General features: G+C 33.4%; 2 protein-coding genes across 15 annotated transcripts; one reads left to right on the forward strand and one right to left on the reverse strand.

Moving 5' to 3' along the window:
- The first annotated feature begins 1,028 nt into the window (after positions 1-1,028).
- On the forward strand, positions 1,029-5,484 carry LOC121211065 (cyclin-dependent kinase G-2). Of its 14 annotated transcripts, XR_005906450.1 has the most exons (10): positions 1,032-1,182; positions 1,557-2,922; positions 3,018-3,153; positions 3,242-3,330; positions 3,467-3,578; positions 3,663-3,912; positions 4,051-4,182; positions 4,290-4,509; positions 4,619-4,846; positions 5,003-5,484. XR_005906450.1 is itself a non-coding variant. In XM_041083274.1 (6 exons), exons 2-6 carry the CDS (start codon positions 1,733-1,735, stop codon positions 3,759-3,761), a joined length of 1,626 nt encoding a protein of 541 aa, XP_040939208.1. In that variant the 5' UTR covers positions 1,032-1,182; positions 1,557-1,732; the 3' UTR covers positions 3,762-5,440. The 14 variants fall into 14 exon arrangements, 2 of the variants coding, with proteins under 2 accessions (XP_040939207.1, XP_040939208.1); XR_005906444.1 differs by having other exon boundaries at positions 4,290-4,846; XR_005906445.1 differs by having other exon boundaries at positions 4,619-5,484.
- Positions 4,728-9,223, reverse strand: LOC121203554 (adenylate kinase 4). The gene is made up of 6 exons (XM_041083275.1): positions 8,848-9,223; positions 7,794-7,939; positions 7,585-7,704; positions 7,302-7,469; positions 7,020-7,109; positions 4,728-6,726 (listed from the first exon to the last, which is right to left on the reverse strand). Exons 1-6 carry the CDS (start codon positions 8,957-8,959, stop codon positions 6,628-6,630), a joined length of 735 nt encoding a protein of 244 aa, XP_040939209.1. The 5' UTR covers positions 8,960-9,223; the 3' UTR covers positions 4,728-6,627.
- Between the last annotated feature and the right edge of the window lie 10,332 nt (positions 9,224-19,555).

Consider the following 19,555-nt stretch of genomic DNA (forward strand, 5'->3'; position numbering starts at 1 on the left):
GCTTGACGTCACCTCTTCGACACCGTCGATCGCAAACCCAGAGCATATAAAAAACTTTTGTCCCCATAAAACTCTGTTAATTCTAGCAACCCTTTAAAAAAACAGTTCATATAATATAATCAAAACCCCAATATAACATAATTTACTTAAATATAATACAAATCTGATTTAAAATTTGACCAATCACTTCTATATTTTGCTTTTATATTCGCTGCGAATAATTTACACGTTGGCGAAAATCATTGTTGCTCTGTAGTTCCAATCCAAGACCCAAGTAATGATTTTAAATTGCTTAGTTAATGCTCAAAAACATTCTAAATTAAACCCAAGTAACGATTTAAATTTTCCTAGTTAATGTTAAATATATATTATATATCTATGTTGCCGACAAAATATTTATTTGTTAATATTGCGTTAGCAGCAATAAATTATAACTCCACAATAAATTAATTTTAGAGTTAAACTTAAACTTTTTTTTTATTTTTATATATATACATTTGCTCGTAAACGTTTATGAATACTACAATAAAATTAAATTTTCAATCAAAAACAGAAAAAGAGAAAAAATAAAAAATAAAAAAAAATATGTAAGCATATACTATATAAATGATTAAATATACGTATAAAAAATAAATTCAGAAAAAAACATCTTATTTTCGAAGAATTAGTTGAAGTGGCAGAGAAAATTAAGTAGCAGGTAGAAGGAAAGAGGTAAAAGCTTTTATTTCATCTTCTTCTTTTATGCTTATTAGTAGATGAATATTCTAAATTAATTTTATCTTAACATTTTTTAAAACTTTCTAATTTATATGGTTTACATGAAAAATTAGATTTCAACAAAAATAAATAAAATTTGGCATAATGATTGAATCATGAGAAAAGCGTTCACTTTCCACCTGTATCAATTCTTATATGAAAAAAATATGGAAGTACTAATAAATTTATTGGGTTGAAACTTCAAAGCCCATTCGAAAATGAAACGGGCACCGACTAAATAAATAATAAAAGCCCTAAAGTCCTAACCTCCCAACGCGCTTTTTATATTAATATTTATAAAGGGGACGAGGGGCGGCTTGAAAACAAAGCAACGCGTATAAAACAAAAACTCTTCCAAGAGATTGTGTCCCGATTCTCTGATTTTCTTTGCGTGTGGTTTCCGTCTCCTCCTTCTTCTTCTTTCTGGTAAGATCTTCAATTACCTCTGATTTATCGAGGTCAGGTCAGATCAGATCCGCCAAAAGAAGCACAAAAATTTCATGTTCTAGGGTTTTGGATTTGATTGTCATCGTTTTTTTTTTGTTTGATTTTACCTTTTTCATCTTTGTTTGAATTCCATATCTGAAATCTACGTGTAATTGTTGTATTCCTCTCTCTGTTGATTGAATTTTTAAACTTCGTCTGTATATCTAGGGTTTATTCTTTTTACGAACCCTAAAAAAAAGAAAAAAAAGTAATTGGATATTTTTTTTGTGCTTTTTCTTGGAGATTTTGTTTTCTTTTGTCTTGAATCTTTTTATTGAGAAGAGTTGTGTGGTTCTTGATTGGTATGGCGGCAGGGCGAGTTGATGTTCGGAGGAGAATTGATGTTGAGAAATTGAATCGGGGCCATGTTCATGCAAATCCCGTTAAGAATGGATACAATTATCCATCTAATCATAAGAATAAGTTCGATCTGGGTCCTAGGCGATGTGGGTTAGACGATGTTGCCAGGGTTAAAAATGATGTGAAACAGATGATGGATGATGGGGTTCAGCAGCCCCCGGAAAAAAAGAGGAAGTTTTCCCCGATTGTATGGGACCTGGAAGACAAGGAAGGAAGAATTTCATTCAAGAACAGGGATGTTGTGACGACTACCATTCTGTCATCTCCTTCTTCACCTTCCAAGGTGTCAAATACTGTTTCCAATCAGGTTTATAAGCATCAACCGTTCTCTGCAAACATGATCAAAGAAGTGGAGCATATGGCATCCAAGTCTCTGGTATCTGATTTTGGTGCTGCTTTATCTCCTTCACTGCCTGAGCAGCAATGCCAGGATGATGAACAAGAACCAGAGTTGATTGGAAAAGAAAATGTTCGAGCACCCAACATATTTACATCACGTTGGGCTTCTGATAGTGATGATGAAGATGGATCTCTAACTGAGGAAAAGATTAGGAGGAGTTCGAGTCTTGAGAGTGGAGAGCTTGAAAGAGAGGAGTTGGAAGTAGATAGGGTACAGTCTGATCAAAGAAGCAGCAGTGTACTGTCTGCTTGTGAGGATGGAGGCATGGACTGTAAGTTGGACTCTGTTGATGTGATGGATATTGATGACATGCGTGATGAAGATGCTATTGTTGATCAGCCAGATTTAGGTGTTGAAGAGCCAGCTGGAGGTTGTATGAACATGCTTCATGGTTGCAGAAGTGTTTTTGAGTATGAAAAATTGAACAAAATAAGTGAAGGTACATATGGCATTGTTTATAGAGCTAAGGATAAGATGACAGGAGAAATTGTGGCACTGAAGAAGGTGAAGATTCTTGATCTAAGAGATTTAGAAGAATATGGTTTCCCTGTGATATCACTGAGAGAAATTAATATTCTTGCGTCTTTTCATCACCCTTCGATTGTGAAATCTAGAGAAGTTGTTGTAGATGACCATGACAATGTTTACATGGTTATGGAGTACATGGAACATGACCTCAAGTGGCTAATGGACTCGATGAAACGACGATTCAGTACCAGTGATGTTAAATGTTTGATGCTACAGCTACTGGAGGGTGTGAAATATCTTCATGATAATTGGGTACTTCATAGGGATTTGAAAACATCCAATCTTCTCTTGAACAATCAAGGTGAACTCAAAATATGTGACTTCGGTATGGCGCGACAGTATGGGAGCCCTCTGAAGCCTTACACAACCAAGGTGGTGACTCAGTGGTATAGGTAAGTAACATTCTTTGTATTTATATTCTTTATTTATTATGAATTTTATTAGTTCTTGAATTTGAAAATATATTTCTTTGATTGCTGCATTTCAGGGCTCCTGAACTTTTACTTGGAGGAAAGAAGTACTCAACAGCCGTGGACATGTGGTCTGTGGGATGTGTAATGGCTGAATTGTTAGCTAAGGAACCCCTGTTCAAAGGGACAGCTGAAATTGATCAGCTTCGCAAGGTAATTACTGTTTCTATTGAAGCTTTCAACTTTCTTCTATCTTGTTATAAAATCTCTGATGTTTGATGATGATGGTTTATGGTTGCAGATATTTGATACTCTTGGTGTTCCAAGTGAGAAGATTTGGCCTGGGTTTTCTGAATTACCAGGTTCCAAAGCAAATTATTCTAAGCAACCGTAAGTATCTCTTTGGACAATTACTTTGGTCATCTAAATAACTACCGTTTCTTTTGACTACAATATGTTCAGTATTTATTAATTACCTAGTCATGGGACTAATTTAACGAGTAGTTGTTTTGTTTTCTTCTTCCAGGTATAACTTGTTGCGCAAGAAGTTTCCTGCAGCATCTTTTACTGGATCTGCCGTTCTTTCTGATGCTGGATTTGACCTGTTGAACAGGCTTCTTACCTATGACCCTGAGAAAGTAATTTTACTCATTTAAGCCCTAATTTAAGTTGTTTATATGTATTGGTTTCAGCTATAATAGATGTTTCTGTTTTTTGTTCAGAGAATAACAGCAGATGATGCTCTTAATCATGATTGGTTCCGGGAGCTTCCCCTGCCAAAATCTAAAGATTTCTTGCCTACTTTCCCACCAAAAGTGTGAATGGAACAATTTCCTTGCCTGATTTGTGGAAGCTGGACACAACCAAAATATTATCACCGCATTCTTACCTAGCAATTGTAGTGGTCATGAAGGATCCAAATTTGATGCAGCAGTGGTAAAAAAACTTCATCTATTTTGTGTCATGATGCAGGCAAGCTGGTTCATTCAGCCACTCTGTTATCTTTCATGATAATTGTTTTAGTAGATATTGACAAAAATGTGAGATGCTGTAGTTGCATGTTTCGTAGCAAATTAATGAGTGGGAGAAACTGATATAGTCTTTTGACAGGCACATGTACCCTTACATGGCCCGGTTATTAGTTGGGATAATTTTCAGATGAGTTGTAAAGGTCATCAGCTGCGACCTTACCTTGAATCTTTTATTTTCATCTCCTTGATACTTTATCAGAATGTAACCCATGTAAATATTCTTAACCACATTTGAAATTTCCTTTTTTTTTTTTTTCCTCAGTCTAAAACTATAAATGCTCACATTGTTTCGTTCAATTTTCTCACATTGCTTGCAAGAGTCCACCGACATTTGGAAGCGTGTACAACATCTTTGTTTCCTGTTAGTAAGTTTTGGACGCTCAAGGTTCTTTGTGAATAAAGTAGTTGATCTTTCAATTTGTGAGGTCTCCATTTGTTTCGTTGTTTCCTCTCTGTCCTGTTCTTTGTTTGCAAGTGTTGCAGCACAGCTAAAGGACTTCAGAGTCTGCAAGTGCTTTCGTTATCATGTAGCGTGCAAGTAAGGCATCAACTCCATATTGAATAACTCGGTGCATTATCGACTAATTCCCTAACAATAACCAGTTATCAATTTATATGTTATCGTATAATGTGACATTGACGTACAGGCAGAAGTTTTATGATTAGCATGCGGATGTTACTGGAGAAAAGATAAATAGAACCACCGACTATTTGCTGAGGCTTCTTGTTCTTTTGCCCTGTCTTCTATTTTTTTTATTTCTCGGTTCTTCCAGTAATGTAGTTCTTACAGTTTACCTTGTTGGGTTTCTGCAAGATACATTTTAACTGATTACAAGCGGATATCTCAATACAGAACTTAGGAGATGGCTCAAACGGTTGGTATTTAGAAATATAAGATTATAGCTTTTGTCATGCATGGTTTAAAACAATGCCTCTTCTCATCCACTTCTTAATGCCAGCATATCCAAAATTGTCTTATTTTAATTTCATATGATCATTGTTATTTTATTTTCTATTTTCTCTCCTATAAGAAAACAGTGAAGGCTCTACGGACAATGTGTTCTAAATACTCAAATAATTTCAATGCCGCATCAATTTTCCTTACGTGAACTGTGGTTCGTCCAACTTATGTTGCTGGGGGGTGTTTTTGTTCTCCTTTGGGATGATCGAAACGGCGAAGGAAGGAAGCAACCGCAAAGAAATGTATGATTTTGATGGATGTCATGAATGTTGAAGGAATGACGGTTGATGTAATACATACAACTTTAAAGGTATGGCAATCTGGTTCATCGAGGTTGTTGGTGTTAATGAGTGCGGTCCTGAAATTTTCCTCTGCTGAAAAGGAAATGTTCAGTCATTTCAAACCAGCATAGTTGAACCTTGTTTTCAAAATTAACGTTATCTTCGAATGTATTTTTGTAATTGGCGTTGCCTCTACGAGCACTAAGCAAGCATAACCATCTTTTGAATTTTTTTTTAAGTCAACATATTGAAAGTGATCGGTTTTTACAAATTTAATTTTGCGGTGATCCAATTATAGAATCAACTAATTGAAGCGTTTCTAAATTAACACTGCTGAAAGAAATGATGATTTTGGATTTTGATCTTTTCTACCCTTGGCCTTCTGCGTTGGAGCTATTATCCTGTTGCTCCGACTTGAGCAGACTTTTACTGAAAATTTGACACGTCTTCTACCTGTATTGACCCTTAATTACTTTTAGAAGCAGTTTTATATTGGTAACCTTTATTTTATATAATTCATCAAATTACATATCTTATTTAAACTCTAATAAAAAAAATTAGCTAGCATGCATACCTTTGAATTCCGAAATTGATTATACTTTAAAAATTCGCGTATCCCGAATTATTCAATAAAACTAATGTGGTAATTTAATTTGTATTTTTATGCAATTTTTATTTCTACCGATAATTCCCATCCAATATCTTATATCAGAGAAAAAATGCGTATAAACCTATTTAAACCCACGTTTGACTAATTATTACAATATTAATGGTACCAACAAAGTTAAAACTCAATTAATATGATTTATTTTGTTGAAATTTTTTTTACTAACATTATTAAGACCTATAATATTTTGTAATATTGGTTAATATATCATAATTATTGTTTTCTTTAATATATTTGTTTATTGATTTTTAAAAATGTATATCATGAGAATATTTATGCAACAACTTTTTTATGCAACAACTTTCTTTTCTATATATCTATTTAGTCATAGCGACTTATGGAAAAAAATTTATCACTAAACCACTTATTTTACCCAAATCTGAATATGCTCTACCCTCACAAACCATATAAGATATAATGGTCACAACACATTTTGATTTGCAAGGGACTAAACACAGCACATTTCAACGAAAAAATAACCCCAAAAAAAAAAAAGATTTGTCGTCAATCTATACTATCAGTATTTATTTAAATATCTTCAATACTTCAAACAGTCAAAAGCCGGGCCATTTGGGCCAAAATTTCAATGAAATTAGATAATAATGAATTAGAGAAATCGAATGAACACCCATCAGCAAAAAAAATCCATGAAATCTCAAAAAAGAAAAATCTGTTTGCAGTTTCATCAGTAAAGCAACATTCCATGAGTAAAGCACCTTCTAAACTTCATGCTTCATTGCAATTTTGTCATGAGAGTACTTTCCGGACCTCATCCGTAACATCTGAAAGAGGCTTTTCGGCATGAAGCGTTGCAACTATTCCCTTCTTGGAATAATAATTGATCACCTAAATTTTGAACACCACCATTCAAAATAACATTGACAATTTATAAACTACTTAATCAGACATCATCAACTTCAAAAAAGGTTAGGAACGATCATTTCTGGTGTCACAAGAACCATTTATGTCACATTAGATTAACGGAATTAGGACACAAAAACAAACATCCATGCCACATGCTCAATTAGCTTGCTACTAAACTCTTCTATCCCGTTCTAGTAACTCCAGAATTTCAAATAGTTTAAAAATTAAGGATCTTTGCATTCTGCCAAAAATAGTTAAGGAAACAGAAAGCATACTGGTTGAGTTTGTCTGTGAAATGACTCAAGCCTTGACTTGAGAACAGCTGCAGTGTCGTCTTTACGTTGGATCAAAGATTCCCCAGTCACCTTCAAGAGAATAAAGAACCCAAGAAGTTTGCAATGAATTAAGACATTGTAAGGTCCAGTAAAATTGCGTAACTTACAATGCCTTTGTCAACCGGTGAAAAAGGTGGAAAGGCTGTCGCCAGATTCTTTGAAACCAAATTTGGATTTATGAAAGAAACAGAATTAGAAAGAGGGTTATTATGTTTGACTCACATCATCTACACCTGGAACTCTAGGAGGTGCAAATTTTGTATGGTAGGATCTACCACTAGCAGGGTGGATCCAGCGACCAGAAATCCTCTCCTCCAAGACCGCATCGTCAATTGCGAAATCGAGCACCTTATCAATTTTAACTCCCTGCCTTTCAAGCATCTCATCAAGCTGCGAAGCAAAGATCAAGAACACATATTAGAAGCATGGTCTGTATTAAGAAAATTAAAGGTTCTCTGGTTAGGGAAGGCGGGTGCAAGTGTAAAGATTATAGACAAAGTATCACCTTTTGTGCTTGTGCTACAGTCCTGGGAAACCCATCAAGAATGAAACCTTTTTTACATGAAGGTTTCTTCATCGCTTCATCGATAATGCCAACAACCAGGTCATCAGAAACAAGTTCTCCCTGAGAAACAATAGCTAAGCACCTCATTAGTCATTAGCAAACTAGTAGTAACAAGTATTTTAAAAAATCCGAACAGGAACTAATTTGACCTTATCCATAGATTCCTTGGCCTTGATACCAAGTGGGGTTTTAGCGGAAACAGCAGCTCTAAGCATATCACCAGTGGCCAAGTGACACAAGCAGTGCTCATCTTTAATTATTGGTGATTGAGTGCCTTTTCCAGATCCAGGTGGACCTGTCAATCATAAGATTGCCCTGTAATTAGAAACATGCCATCCTTCTACCAAATTTGAGACAGTAAATTGATAGATATGTAAAGAATGCTATTTGAATGCAGCATGCTTCTGTGATCCTGCTATGACACAATATGGGCTGTTAACAATTTGAGACTTCTGAGAAAAATGAACGTAAGAGCCAAACTTTAGTGTCTTTCTAGTCACTTTCAAGCAACCCAAATTCCACACACTATGCAAGCAAGATTTGTACTTCGGATCAAGCGATTGTCTGAACATTGCTTCATGGAACTCTACAACTAAAGACAGACCAATATCTTAGCAGGTCATCAACAATGGGCTACGTTACCCCGACAAGGGGCACTCATCTTTAGCCTTGCAGAATCTAGTACCATTTCTGCATGGCAAAAGGTGATGCACAAGGAATATACAAGTTCAATATTGGCATTAGAATCGTTTCATTTTTGTTGACTTTTTTTTTCTATATAAATCTAAACGTAAACAATGAGTATTGATTTACATATTATAAAATCAAAATTTCCCAGCACTCATACTTTCTCAGAAAATAATCATTAGAAATTCATCCAGTGCCCCCACTTTGACTCTGCCTTTAGAGACATAGTTGTTCATTTAAATTGTATGAAAAGTTTAATAAAATAGAGTTAAAAAATTTAAGTTAAATTTGGAGCATTGAAAATTCGAGTACATTCTTTTGCAATTCTATCTAAACGAACAAAAAATATGACATGAACAAACTTCAACAAACTCCAGGATCTGAAAATTCCATTTTCCATGTTATTACTAGGAAAAAAAAAATCAGAGAAAGAATTGAAAAAAAAAAAAGAATCAATCCAAATTTCAAAAATAAAAATAAAGCGAGAGTCAAAAAAATAAGGGAAAAAAGGAGAACCAATGAGGATGAGGTGCTTCTCGGGTTTGGGGGCGCACTTCATACGACGGAGAAGCTCATTCATCAGAGATTCGGAGGGTATTTCTTCCAAGTTCACCGAACTGCTCGCCATTTCTTTGCTTTCTAAGGGTTTTTGGTTCTAAGTTTTAAACAGTCTTTCAAGTTAAAGAAAAAGATAGGTTTTTTTCTTTATTTTCTTTCGTTCTCTTCTTCTGTATTGGTTCGGTTGGGAATTCGAGCCACCAAAGCTTCAACGTTCAAACTCAAGCACCGGTTTTGCCGGCTTGTTCTTAAGTTTCTGTTTTACCCTTTCTCTTTCACACTACTTCATGTTTCCCATATTTGAGTTTTTTTTATTAAAATAATTAAAAGTGCAATATTTTCAATGATAATAATTAAAATAAAACAATGTAAAAGTGCAATATTAAATTATTAAAATATTAAAATAAAACAAGTGTGACATTTAATATTAAATTATTATTATAAAAATATTTTATTAATGTTAAAAATGTCTATTAACAAAAGTTGAAATTCAATGATAAAAAATACAAAATAAAAATATATTGCTCTAAATTCGCTTTATAAATATTAATACATTATTCGAATGAGAAAATATTTGGTACACTATTAGTGAAATTTAAAAATTCCATAAGCAGAGTCAATAGTTGAAAAGTTTCCTATAAGGGTATGATAAATTATTATATATATAAAGATATATATAAATTTTTTAGGGTTGTTTGTGGAATTAAAAAAATACACTATCAGTATACTAAATACTCACCCCATTCGAATTTGCTACACCAAATATTTACTGATAAGTTAAAGGGTAAACTACATAATAGGTCACCCTAAAATAACATCATTCCTATTTTGGTCACTCCATTTTTTTTATTAATTTAGTCACTCTAATTAAGATAATTGTTAGCATTAGTCATTATTGTTAAAATACGTTAATCCACTAACATCCACTAACAGATTGTTGACATGGTGTTGGATTTAGTGTCCCAAGTGTAGTATATTCGTCTTTGTACACTTCTATTTATCGAACAAATTGGTTTAATAAAATATTTATTGATTACAATAATATCTTGTGTATATAGTCTTCAATGAGTTTTGCATGCAAAATAAAATGGAACCAAATATTTGACTCACTAATTATTTAATGTTTAACTAATACTAAACAGTATTACGTGGTTGGGTCATAATACGAAAAAATGACTTGTATTAGTAGATAAGCTAAACATGTCATTAGTCTAATTGGAAATGAGAAAACCGATCCAAAGACTAATATGTTGCCTATTAAGTCCAATTGGGGAAATGCTTTATCTTAAGTATCGAAGCAGATGACTCCCAAAAGATAGAAACATAGATGTGGTTGTTTGGACTGACAGTACAATGGATAAGACCCAAGTTAAATAGGTCCTAAATCCGTTTATAGATTTATTCACTTCTGACGTTCATAGTGTGACATACCTTAATTCTGAATGGATGATAGACTATGTATGTGTGACTTATATATTTTGATGTAAGTAAAAGTCTGAGCTCAAATAGATAAGGAACTGAAAGCTAGTGCGTTAGGTATATAACTTTTGCAGTATGTAGCATCATTCCACAATATTGGAATTCATAGCCCGATTAAAAGGTAAATGATATCTTTTCATCGGCATTATATGATAGATGTAAAATAAACATGGCCATAGGTCATTTATTTTTCTGATAAATGACTTGTGACTATTTGATAATAATTGACTTTTTTATTAAGGAAGATGTAATGATTACCATGAGATAAAATAAAATCATATTGAAAGAGTAAATTTATCTCAAAGAAATGAAGGTATCCTATGAAAGTAACACAATTATAGCAAGGTAATTGGACGAGCACTAAGTAGCTTTCGTAATGGTATATTATTAGAGAGAGCTTAATTACGATATTTTAGTAGAATGACTTTGTGACTAAATAAATTTATAATTAATTGGCAAAAAGTTGGAACTTAATTACAAATTATTTGAGTCTTAATTATATATGTCCAACTCGTCCCTCTAGTAGTTTGTTAAAACAAAAAATGAATTGTATATAAAACCAACTTGATAGAAATGGATGGAAACGATGAATTAAGAGGAATGAGTCGCATTCACAAATGAATGTGTTTTCTATCAAATATAAAAATGATTTTAGAATTAATTTAAAGTTTTTTAAATTATTATTTAATTTATTATAATTAAATTAACTAGTCATTGTGAATCCGTTAAATAAGAAAATTAAATATATTTGTTCATAGATTTTTTAACGTTAAAGTTGCCACGACTTTGCAGGAATTTTAACTTTACAGGAATTAAAATTGGATTGAAAGAATTATTTAATTGAGAAATTAATTTAGTTAATTGAAAAAATAATATTTATTTTGAGAAATAAAAAATAAGTATTGGATTGGACTAAATTATAAAGCACTAGGTCAAAAGTTCAAGAAGTACATATAATTAAACCCAATAAGTGAGAGATTTTAATTCCCCAGGAGCAACAACCCTATAAATATTATCTAGGGTGTGCTGCCCCCTCCTACTCTAGTTAGAGTAGGAGTGTGTTTTATATTAAATAAATATTATTATTCAAAGTTTTAGTCAACCAGGATTCTTGTATCTCTTCCTATAAATAGATGACACCAGTTAACTTAAAACACACACAATTATTGATTATTAAGTTATCATTATTTTACCAAAAAAAGTGAGAATTTATAAACAAATAATAAATTATATTTTCTAGAAATTACAATCTTTACTAGTTTCAATAAGAGAAAATTTATTTTCCTGTTGAAAGTAATCGATTTGTTTCTTTTTTGTCATTTTTTCAATTTTGTTCAATTTTGACTGTTATTCAGAAACACTTTAATTTGTTATATCCAAGCATATTATCAAACAAAGTTTAGTTTAATACGATCTGACCACATAACATTACTTAGTATTAGTTTAAACATTAGACAACTAGTGAGCTCATATTTACTTCTATTTTGCTTTGCATGCAAAAACTATATGAGGACAATTATATAAAGTATATTAATGTAATCCATGAATTTATTTTATTAACCAATCTGTTCAAAAAAAAATTACAAGTGTATATAGACAAAAATACTACACTTACGGCACTAAATCCAACACTATTATCAATATTTAAATCCTCTTTAAGAAGAGGAAATCTAACGATAACGACAACGAACCATGACCATAGCCCTACCCTCTTCAATGAGCCCACTTTCCAGCATAACACTACTAATCACCCTAACGCCACTAACAACCACGACCACGTTGATGCTACTTTAACTTCAAGTAAATCTTCTCTCTTTTTACTTCCATTTTTTTTACTTGTTTGATAATTATATTTTGATGTTGCTATTTACACTTACATTGCAATTCTAAATCCATAGTTATTAATTTGATTTATGAGAGTTATTCTCTAATTCATTATTGCTTCTTCTCTACCAGAAGCTGTAAGGGTCTTATGAAATGTTGCATTTCGGGAAGCAAGAGAAATTCAACTTTTCTTACTTTCCCTAGCTAACTTATTAAGTCTAGGAAAGGATGATCATTTTCCTCACTTTTCTTTTTCTTTTTCTTCCCTCCCCACCATCGATCCATAGGCTTAGGGCGTGAGTGAGAGGGAGAAAGAGAAAAAGAAAAAAAAATCAAGCTTTTTCTGTTTATTTTTTTTATATATTTAAGATATTTTCATTTACTATAAAATGATATGAATTTCACGAATTAATAATTAGTTTGATTAAATAATAAAAGACTTGAATATTATGTTAAAAAATTTAATAATTAATCACAATTAAATTTTAAGCTTAAGTTTAGAACTAAACTTAATTATTATAAATTACAAAATAAAAAATAAAAAAGATTGTGAGTCAAATCAACACAAAACTTAAAACTAAAAAAACACGTGTCATTTTTTCTTCTTTTATGGTAGGCTAGCTTTATTTTGTATATAACTTTATGATATGCAGTTTCTGGTTCTACAAGATCTGGCTCAGCCAATTAGAATCATACATCAACATTTTGTGGGAAACCCTGAAGGTTTGCTGACATTAAAAAGAAGGGAATTCTACAAAAGAAAATGTTGCTCGTATGTTAAAAAGGATTTGGAAAGGCATTTAAAAGTAATGACAAAGTTATTTTGTGCTTTAGGCCTAAATCCGTATCTCAAGCCAGTTATTCTCTCATCTCTTCCAAATCCAATTCAAGTTGCAGTTAATCAAGCTCTCCAAACACAGAACAAAGACATTCTCCAGATCACTGTTGGAGAACTTCAACTAGAAGTCTTTGTTGCTCTGGAAGATATCTGCAACAGAAGAATGATATTCAAAGATTATCTCCATGGTGACAAAAGAATTGACAGAGCCTGTGATGATTCCTACTTGAAGTACAAATTCCCAAAAGATCATTTGTGTGATTGCCGCACAAAAAAGAAGAAACACTTCAAAAAACATTCTTATTTTCCAACTTCAAGAAGAAGGAAGAAAGTTGACCTCGATGGAGATATCTTAAGAAGAAAAGAAAGTCAACAAAATCTAATCGCTGTTACATCTGTAATCAAAAGGGACACTTTTCAAAAAATTGTCCAAAGAACAAGAAAGCCAAAAAGATTGCACAGATAGTAAAACAATCAGGAATAAAGATTCAAGAAGATGATGATATTGAATCTATCTGCTCTATTAAAGATGAACCATCTGACAAAACAATTTTTGCTATCCATGCTTGTGATTCTTCAGAACCTGAATCAGATTATTCCAATATGCAGATGATACAAGCTAAAGCTCAGACTGTTGACAGAGCTGTTGACACAGTCCCCGTTCCTCATATACCTGTTAAGGTTTATTTAGACAAGTATAGTAAGCCCATTACTATAATTGCCTTCATAGACACCGGTACAGCAGAAACCATCATGAACCCAGATGTTTTACCTTCAGAATAGTGGAAACCTCATATAAGGTATTTTGATTCTGCTGCTGATGTTCCTTTTGCTACTCATTTGATTAGCAAACCAATTACTATTCAATTCTTCTCAGGCTGTTGTGTAAAAACTACAGTATTGGGATCAAAACTTCCTGGAAAAGATATTGTAGTAGGTTTTGACCTCTACAAAAAAGCCCAGCATCTTAGAATACTCCCAGAAGGAGTAAGATTCAAAAATCTTTTCTAACCCTTTGTCAGAATCCCAAAACTTTTTGTCATCCAATCTGAAAAAATCCTTCACATTATCCAGGAATTAAAAGCCCAATCTTGTGCAGAATCTCATTCTGAATTCCTGAATAAATGCCCAAACCCTTTGTGGAAAAACCCAAAATTTTTCATTAAACTACCTTTCAAGAAAAATGAAGACATCAACCCAACAAAAGCCAGCCACCAGGGAATGAATCCAGATCATCTGATGCTAGCATCAAAGGAGCGTAAATAATTACAGCATCAAGTCTGACTGAACCCTCAGATTCTTAATGAGCATGTGAAGCTTTTTATGTAAATAAAAGATCTGAACAGATCAGAGGAAAGTTAAGATTGGTAATTAATTACCAACCTCTTAATCATTTCCTCCAAGATGACAAATTTCCTCTTCCAAAGAAAGATTTACTCTTCTCAAGCCAAAGCAAGAGTCTTATCTAAATTTGACCTCAATGCAGGTTTTTGGCAATTAGGAATTCATCCTGATGACAGACCAAAAATAGGATTTTGTATTCCTAATGGACATTTTCAATGGAAAGTTATGCCGTTTGGATTAAAGACTGCTCATTCTCTATTCCAGAAAGCAATGATAAAGATTTTTCATCCCTTGATGGAAAATGCTTTAGTATACATTGATAATATCTTACTCTACAGCAAAGATGAGGATTCTCATGCACAACTCCTTGAAGAATTCAAATCCCTTATTTTCAAATATGGGATAATGCTGTCAGAAAGGAAAATGCAGATCAATAAATCAGATATTCAGTTTCTGGGAATGGACATCAAAGAAGGAAAATACTCTCCAGGACCACACATTGCTTAAGAACTTCTCAAATTCCTTTCAAAAGATTTGTCTTTCAAATAGGTCCAACAATTCATTGGGATTGTTAATTATCTTAGAGATTTTATTCCTAAAGTTTATAAGTATATTAACCCTCTGCAAAAGATGCTTAAAAAAAACCCTCCTCCATGGTCTTATTCTCAGAGAAAAGCTCTTCAACGATTGAAAGAAATTACCCAGGATTTGCCTCCACTTCAAATCCCCTCAGATGGAGAAAGAATTCTACAAACAGATGCCAGTGACAAATACTGGGAAGCAATCTTGCTTGAAAAAAGAAATGGCAAAAGACAACTCTGTGGATACAAGAGTGGAAGATTCTCAGAAGCAGAAATTCATTACCACTCCACATTCAAAGAAATTCTTGCAGTTAAGAAAGGTATGGAAAAATTCAAATTCCATCTTCTGGGTTATCATTTTCTTGTAGAAATAGATATGTCTTCATTTCCACAAATGCTCAAGTTTAAACAAAAAACTGTCCCTCATCTACAACTCTTAAGATGGGCAGAATGGTTTTCTGAGTTTAAATTTGATGTTAGACATATATCAGGAAAGCAAAATGTTCTTGCTGATCTACTTTCCAGACCCAAAGAAAATCCAGAAGTCTTCACCTACAAAAGAGTTTTTTGCCCAGACCAATCATGATGTATAAACCTTATTCCTCATCATCCACTTCTCCTACCCCTTACACTGTCACTCCTAATCTCCACCCTGAATATCCTCCAGAAGTTTTTACTCTTGTGGAAAAGAATTGTTTTCATCAGAAAGCTAGGGATATGATGTTCGAATATCAGATTCAAATTTTCAAGAATTTTGAGGGACTTATTCTTAAACCTTGGGGTATTCATCTAGATTATCATTTCATACACCCAATAAGCTTTAAATTTGTTGAACAACCAAATAAATTAAAATGGTTTTTATGGTACTTTACTCATCTCTACCATATTGCTATATAGTTCGACACCCCTGATCTCCTTTATTACTTGAAAAAAGCCATTAAAGGAAACATTGAACCAGAACAACAAAATTTCTTTACTTTTCTTAGTTGGTTTCATCCTCTCCCACAATGGCTTCAGATTATTGAGCAACATTGCAACTAGACAAGAGGTAATTATGGAAGCTATATGATTATAATCTTCTACAAGCCTCAATATTTTGTCAAATGTGGTAAAAAACCCAGTTCAATTCTTTCCCTACCTCCTGGACCCATAAATCTCTTGAAAATGAAATCTTCAAAGACGATGTTCAATATAGAGAGTTACAAAAGTTTCTCTGCCAGCTCAATAGGATTATTCCATTTGAGATATGGCCACCTTCAGTTATTGATGCACCATGGGACACCTGGCCAAGGACATATACACTTTATCATGAAGAAGTCCTAAAAGCTCTTCTTGAATATCATGAAGGAATCCCTGATCCTACAGAATAGTCTCAAGATTACCCATGGCAGTACAGTCAAATCAGTCTTGCTAAGATAGAACTGCATAATTAAAAAGAAAAAGATGAAGAAATGACCTGCTGCAGTGAAGATTCTATAGATAGTGCTCAGTTTCCCCATTCAAATGCAAACAGCTAAAAATCACTTGTCGAGAATCTTGCTTTAATAATTAAAGTAGTTTGCTTTATGTCTAATATCAGTCCTGCTTTTACTTTATGTACAGTTTACTTTATGCTTTAATGTCTGATGCTTATCCTGTATACTGTTTACTATTTTGTTGTATTACATCTCTTTTGGCTATAAAAGGAAGATGTATTCTCATTGTAAAAATCAGAGAAGAGTTTCATAAATAAAATCCTAGTATTTTTTCTCTACATATGGCTTTTTAAAGATCTTTTCTTTTCTCTAAATCATCTTCTTCTTAAAAAACTTCAGATGAGTTTAAAAAGAATTTACAATATAGTATGCTCTGTGCTTGCCATATAATGAACCCAGCACATCAGAAATATTGAAATTCTGATCAACAATACCTATATTGATGTGGATAGCTTAAGTCTCTTGAATTAAGGCTTTGTAGCTAAAAGACAGTGCCTGTTAAATAACCCGTGTGAAGAAAGGGTTTAAGTTTTGGCATAGCATACCTGCTACAATGCCTTCTTTCTTGCAATCCCTGAGTTTATCCACACCCGTATTGGTATCAGAGCCACTAGGTTTATCAAAACTCATCTGTTGTAATCTAAGTGATTGATAGATTTGGAGAAAAACTTTTCAATCATGACAGAAAATATGTTAGCACATCGTTCTACTTCTTCTACACTCATCTCTTTACCAAATTTTCCTATGAAATCTCATTCTGCAAAAAAAGATTTCCTCTTTATATGAAATAGAATATTTAAGTGAAGAAGATAAAGTTCAGCCTACAGATCTTCCTACTGTAAATCCTTATGCCGCTTACAGAAGGTCCGTCTTTTCTCTTGTAAAGTCCATCAGAACTTTGATCAAAGGTTCCACTAAACAAGTCAGGGAATATATACAAGCTTCACGGTTTGATAGTTTTCCCATTTATGCAGCTTCACCAGAGCAGTTTGTTACTCTCGAAATTCCAGCAGAATTTCTAGCAGAATGGAAACGTGCATGATATACTCATATTCACTTTGGAGCTATACGTCCTGCTTTAAACTACCATGGCACAGCTGGAAAGCCTGTAGTTACAAGAATTGCACTTTTGGATTCTAGATATTTAGAATACCAAAATGCATGTATTGCTACAATTGAAGCTACGTTAAATTCTGGTCTGGTTATGGTCACTCTTTTTCCAAATTTCACAATGGCTTTAGCAGATCCTAATCTGACTAAAGCTCTAAAAGTTCAGATCCAGATAGCAGGAGCACCACAAGTGGCTTCAGCTATTACGTCTACTCTCCATTATCAGATTGTCTACAGAATTTAGGATCATGCCTTTAATCTATCAAGGCATGGGACAAATGACTCCTTACTTATATCAGTAAACACAAATGACCAACCTCATTGTGTTCATGTTCCAAGATAAATTCCAAAAAGGGAACTAATCGAACTTCCCCCCAGAAAAATGGATCACTAGTTATGAAAAACTCCATAAGTATAGCCAGCCAATCCAGTCAACCTCAAGTCAGATTACATCAAAGGGAGATGGAACGACTGAGACAAAGTTTGATCATAGTCATCTTCACAATTCCCAGAATCCCAATATTTTCCCGACGTAGTTAATGATGCAACCAAATGAAAAACTAGCACAACTTCAGGATCAAGAGGATCCAGACTGTTGTTGCCCGTTATGTGAATCCGGCCCAGAAAGAAGCCTAATAGAAAGCTTTTCCGCAGATGGAAAACCTTTATACATGTTTAAAGACCCAGTAACCGGACATTGTCCTTGGGCTTTAAACTGTTCATGTGAATTATGCACAGATGACAGATCGGCCGCCTGGATTGATAGCATGGACATGACTGCATCAAAGCCAGGAAAAAAGAAGAAAAAGAAAAATTCAACTCAAGACGAGTTTTACAAAATGTGGATGGATGGATATCCAAACATTGGACCACTTGGAGAAGACAATGGTAAATATGTTTACATTTTTGATTATTCATCTCACAAGTCTTTACCAAATACACAGGTTCTACCAGAATTGTGTAAACCTCTTTCTCCTCCTCCTCCAAAATTGTAACACCCCTAACCTGAATCCGAACGCCGGATTAAGGCTAAGAGGTATTACCAAACTAAACATTTAATTATCTCATTCACAGTGTCAATAAACATAAACAGAGATCGAGCTGAAATACATACTGATATTTAAGTTATACGCCATTTTCGTATGGCCAAAATATTTACAATTTCAAAACATAGTTATCATCAGCCTAACCTATACATGCCATATCGAGTCCAAAATATAACTACACCAAAAAGATCGATAGTGTGATGAACTGCTGACGATCCCTGAGTCGGTGGCCAAAATCAACAATCTATAAAACAGAGAAATAAAGAACAGAGTAAGCTTTCAAAGCTTAGTAAGTTTTAAGCATCACAAACAATTAAAGACTTATCGAAAATCGAAACATTCATTCACACTTAAGTATCATTCTTTAATACTAATAATTCACAAAAATCATTGACTGAATGTACATGAGTACATAAAGAAATTTTTAACATATAATTCATATACAAATATACCATGACCGATTAAATCATTCTCATATTCACAAATATAACCATCAATCATATTTATATATATTCTTCTTTGATGCTAATGATTCACTTCGAAATCAATTCACCGATGAGTAAGTAATACGTACCTGAACATTTTAAATGCATAGTACTTGCTCGACGATGGTTTACTGCGAACATTCAATATCGTAATCTTACTTAACTTACTGGCATTAAGCCTGTTAGGTCTTAGGACTTGAAACCAATTACCAGCACAAGCCTGGGGGAATTTAAACCCGGTATAATACTAGCTCGAAGCCTGCGGGACTTTAGCCCGGACATATTTCCAGCACGTAGCCTGCGGACCTTAAGTCCGGATATAATTCCAGCACATAACCTGCAGACCCTAAGTCCGGATATACATCACATCACTGAATGTCATGCATACTTATTCGCAAGAAAATTCAATTCACATAACATCTCACAATCATAGTTCATTTATTCCATTCGAATAATAGCATAACATGGGCACCATTCATATAAC

The sequence above is a fragment of the Gossypium hirsutum genome, chromosome A12, assembly GCF_007990345.1.
Source record: "Gossypium hirsutum isolate 1008001.06 chromosome A12, Gossypium_hirsutum_v2.1, whole genome shotgun sequence".
In the NCBI taxonomy this organism is placed as follows: domain Eukaryota; kingdom Viridiplantae; phylum Streptophyta; class Magnoliopsida; order Malvales; family Malvaceae; genus Gossypium; species Gossypium hirsutum.

Bases quoted from the DNA above. Each gene is read 5' to 3' on its own strand.
- LOC121203554 (XM_041083275.1), bottom strand. From the start codon at position 8,959: ATGGCGAGCAGTTCGGTGAACTTGGAAGAAATACCCTCCGAATCTCTG. The intron at 7,940-8,847 runs GTTCTCCTTTTT...TATGATTGACAG, and splicing joins GAAGCACCTCATCCTCATTG to GTCCACCTGGATCTGGAAAA. The intron at 7,705-7,793 runs GTCAAATTAGTT...ATTGTTTCTCAG, and splicing joins CCAAGGAATCTATGGATAAG to GGAGAACTTGTTTCTGATGA.
- LOC121211065 (XM_041083273.1), top strand. From the start codon at position 1,547: ATGGCGGCAGGGCGAGTTGATGTTCGGAGGAGAATTGATGTTGAGAAA. The intron at 2,923-3,017 runs GTAAGTAACATT...GCTGCATTTCAG, and splicing joins GTGGTGACTCAGTGGTATAG to GGCTCCTGAACTTTTACTTG. The intron at 3,579-3,662 runs GTAATTTTACTC...TTTTTTGTTCAG, and splicing joins TTACCTATGACCCTGAGAAA to AGAATAACAGCAGATGATGC.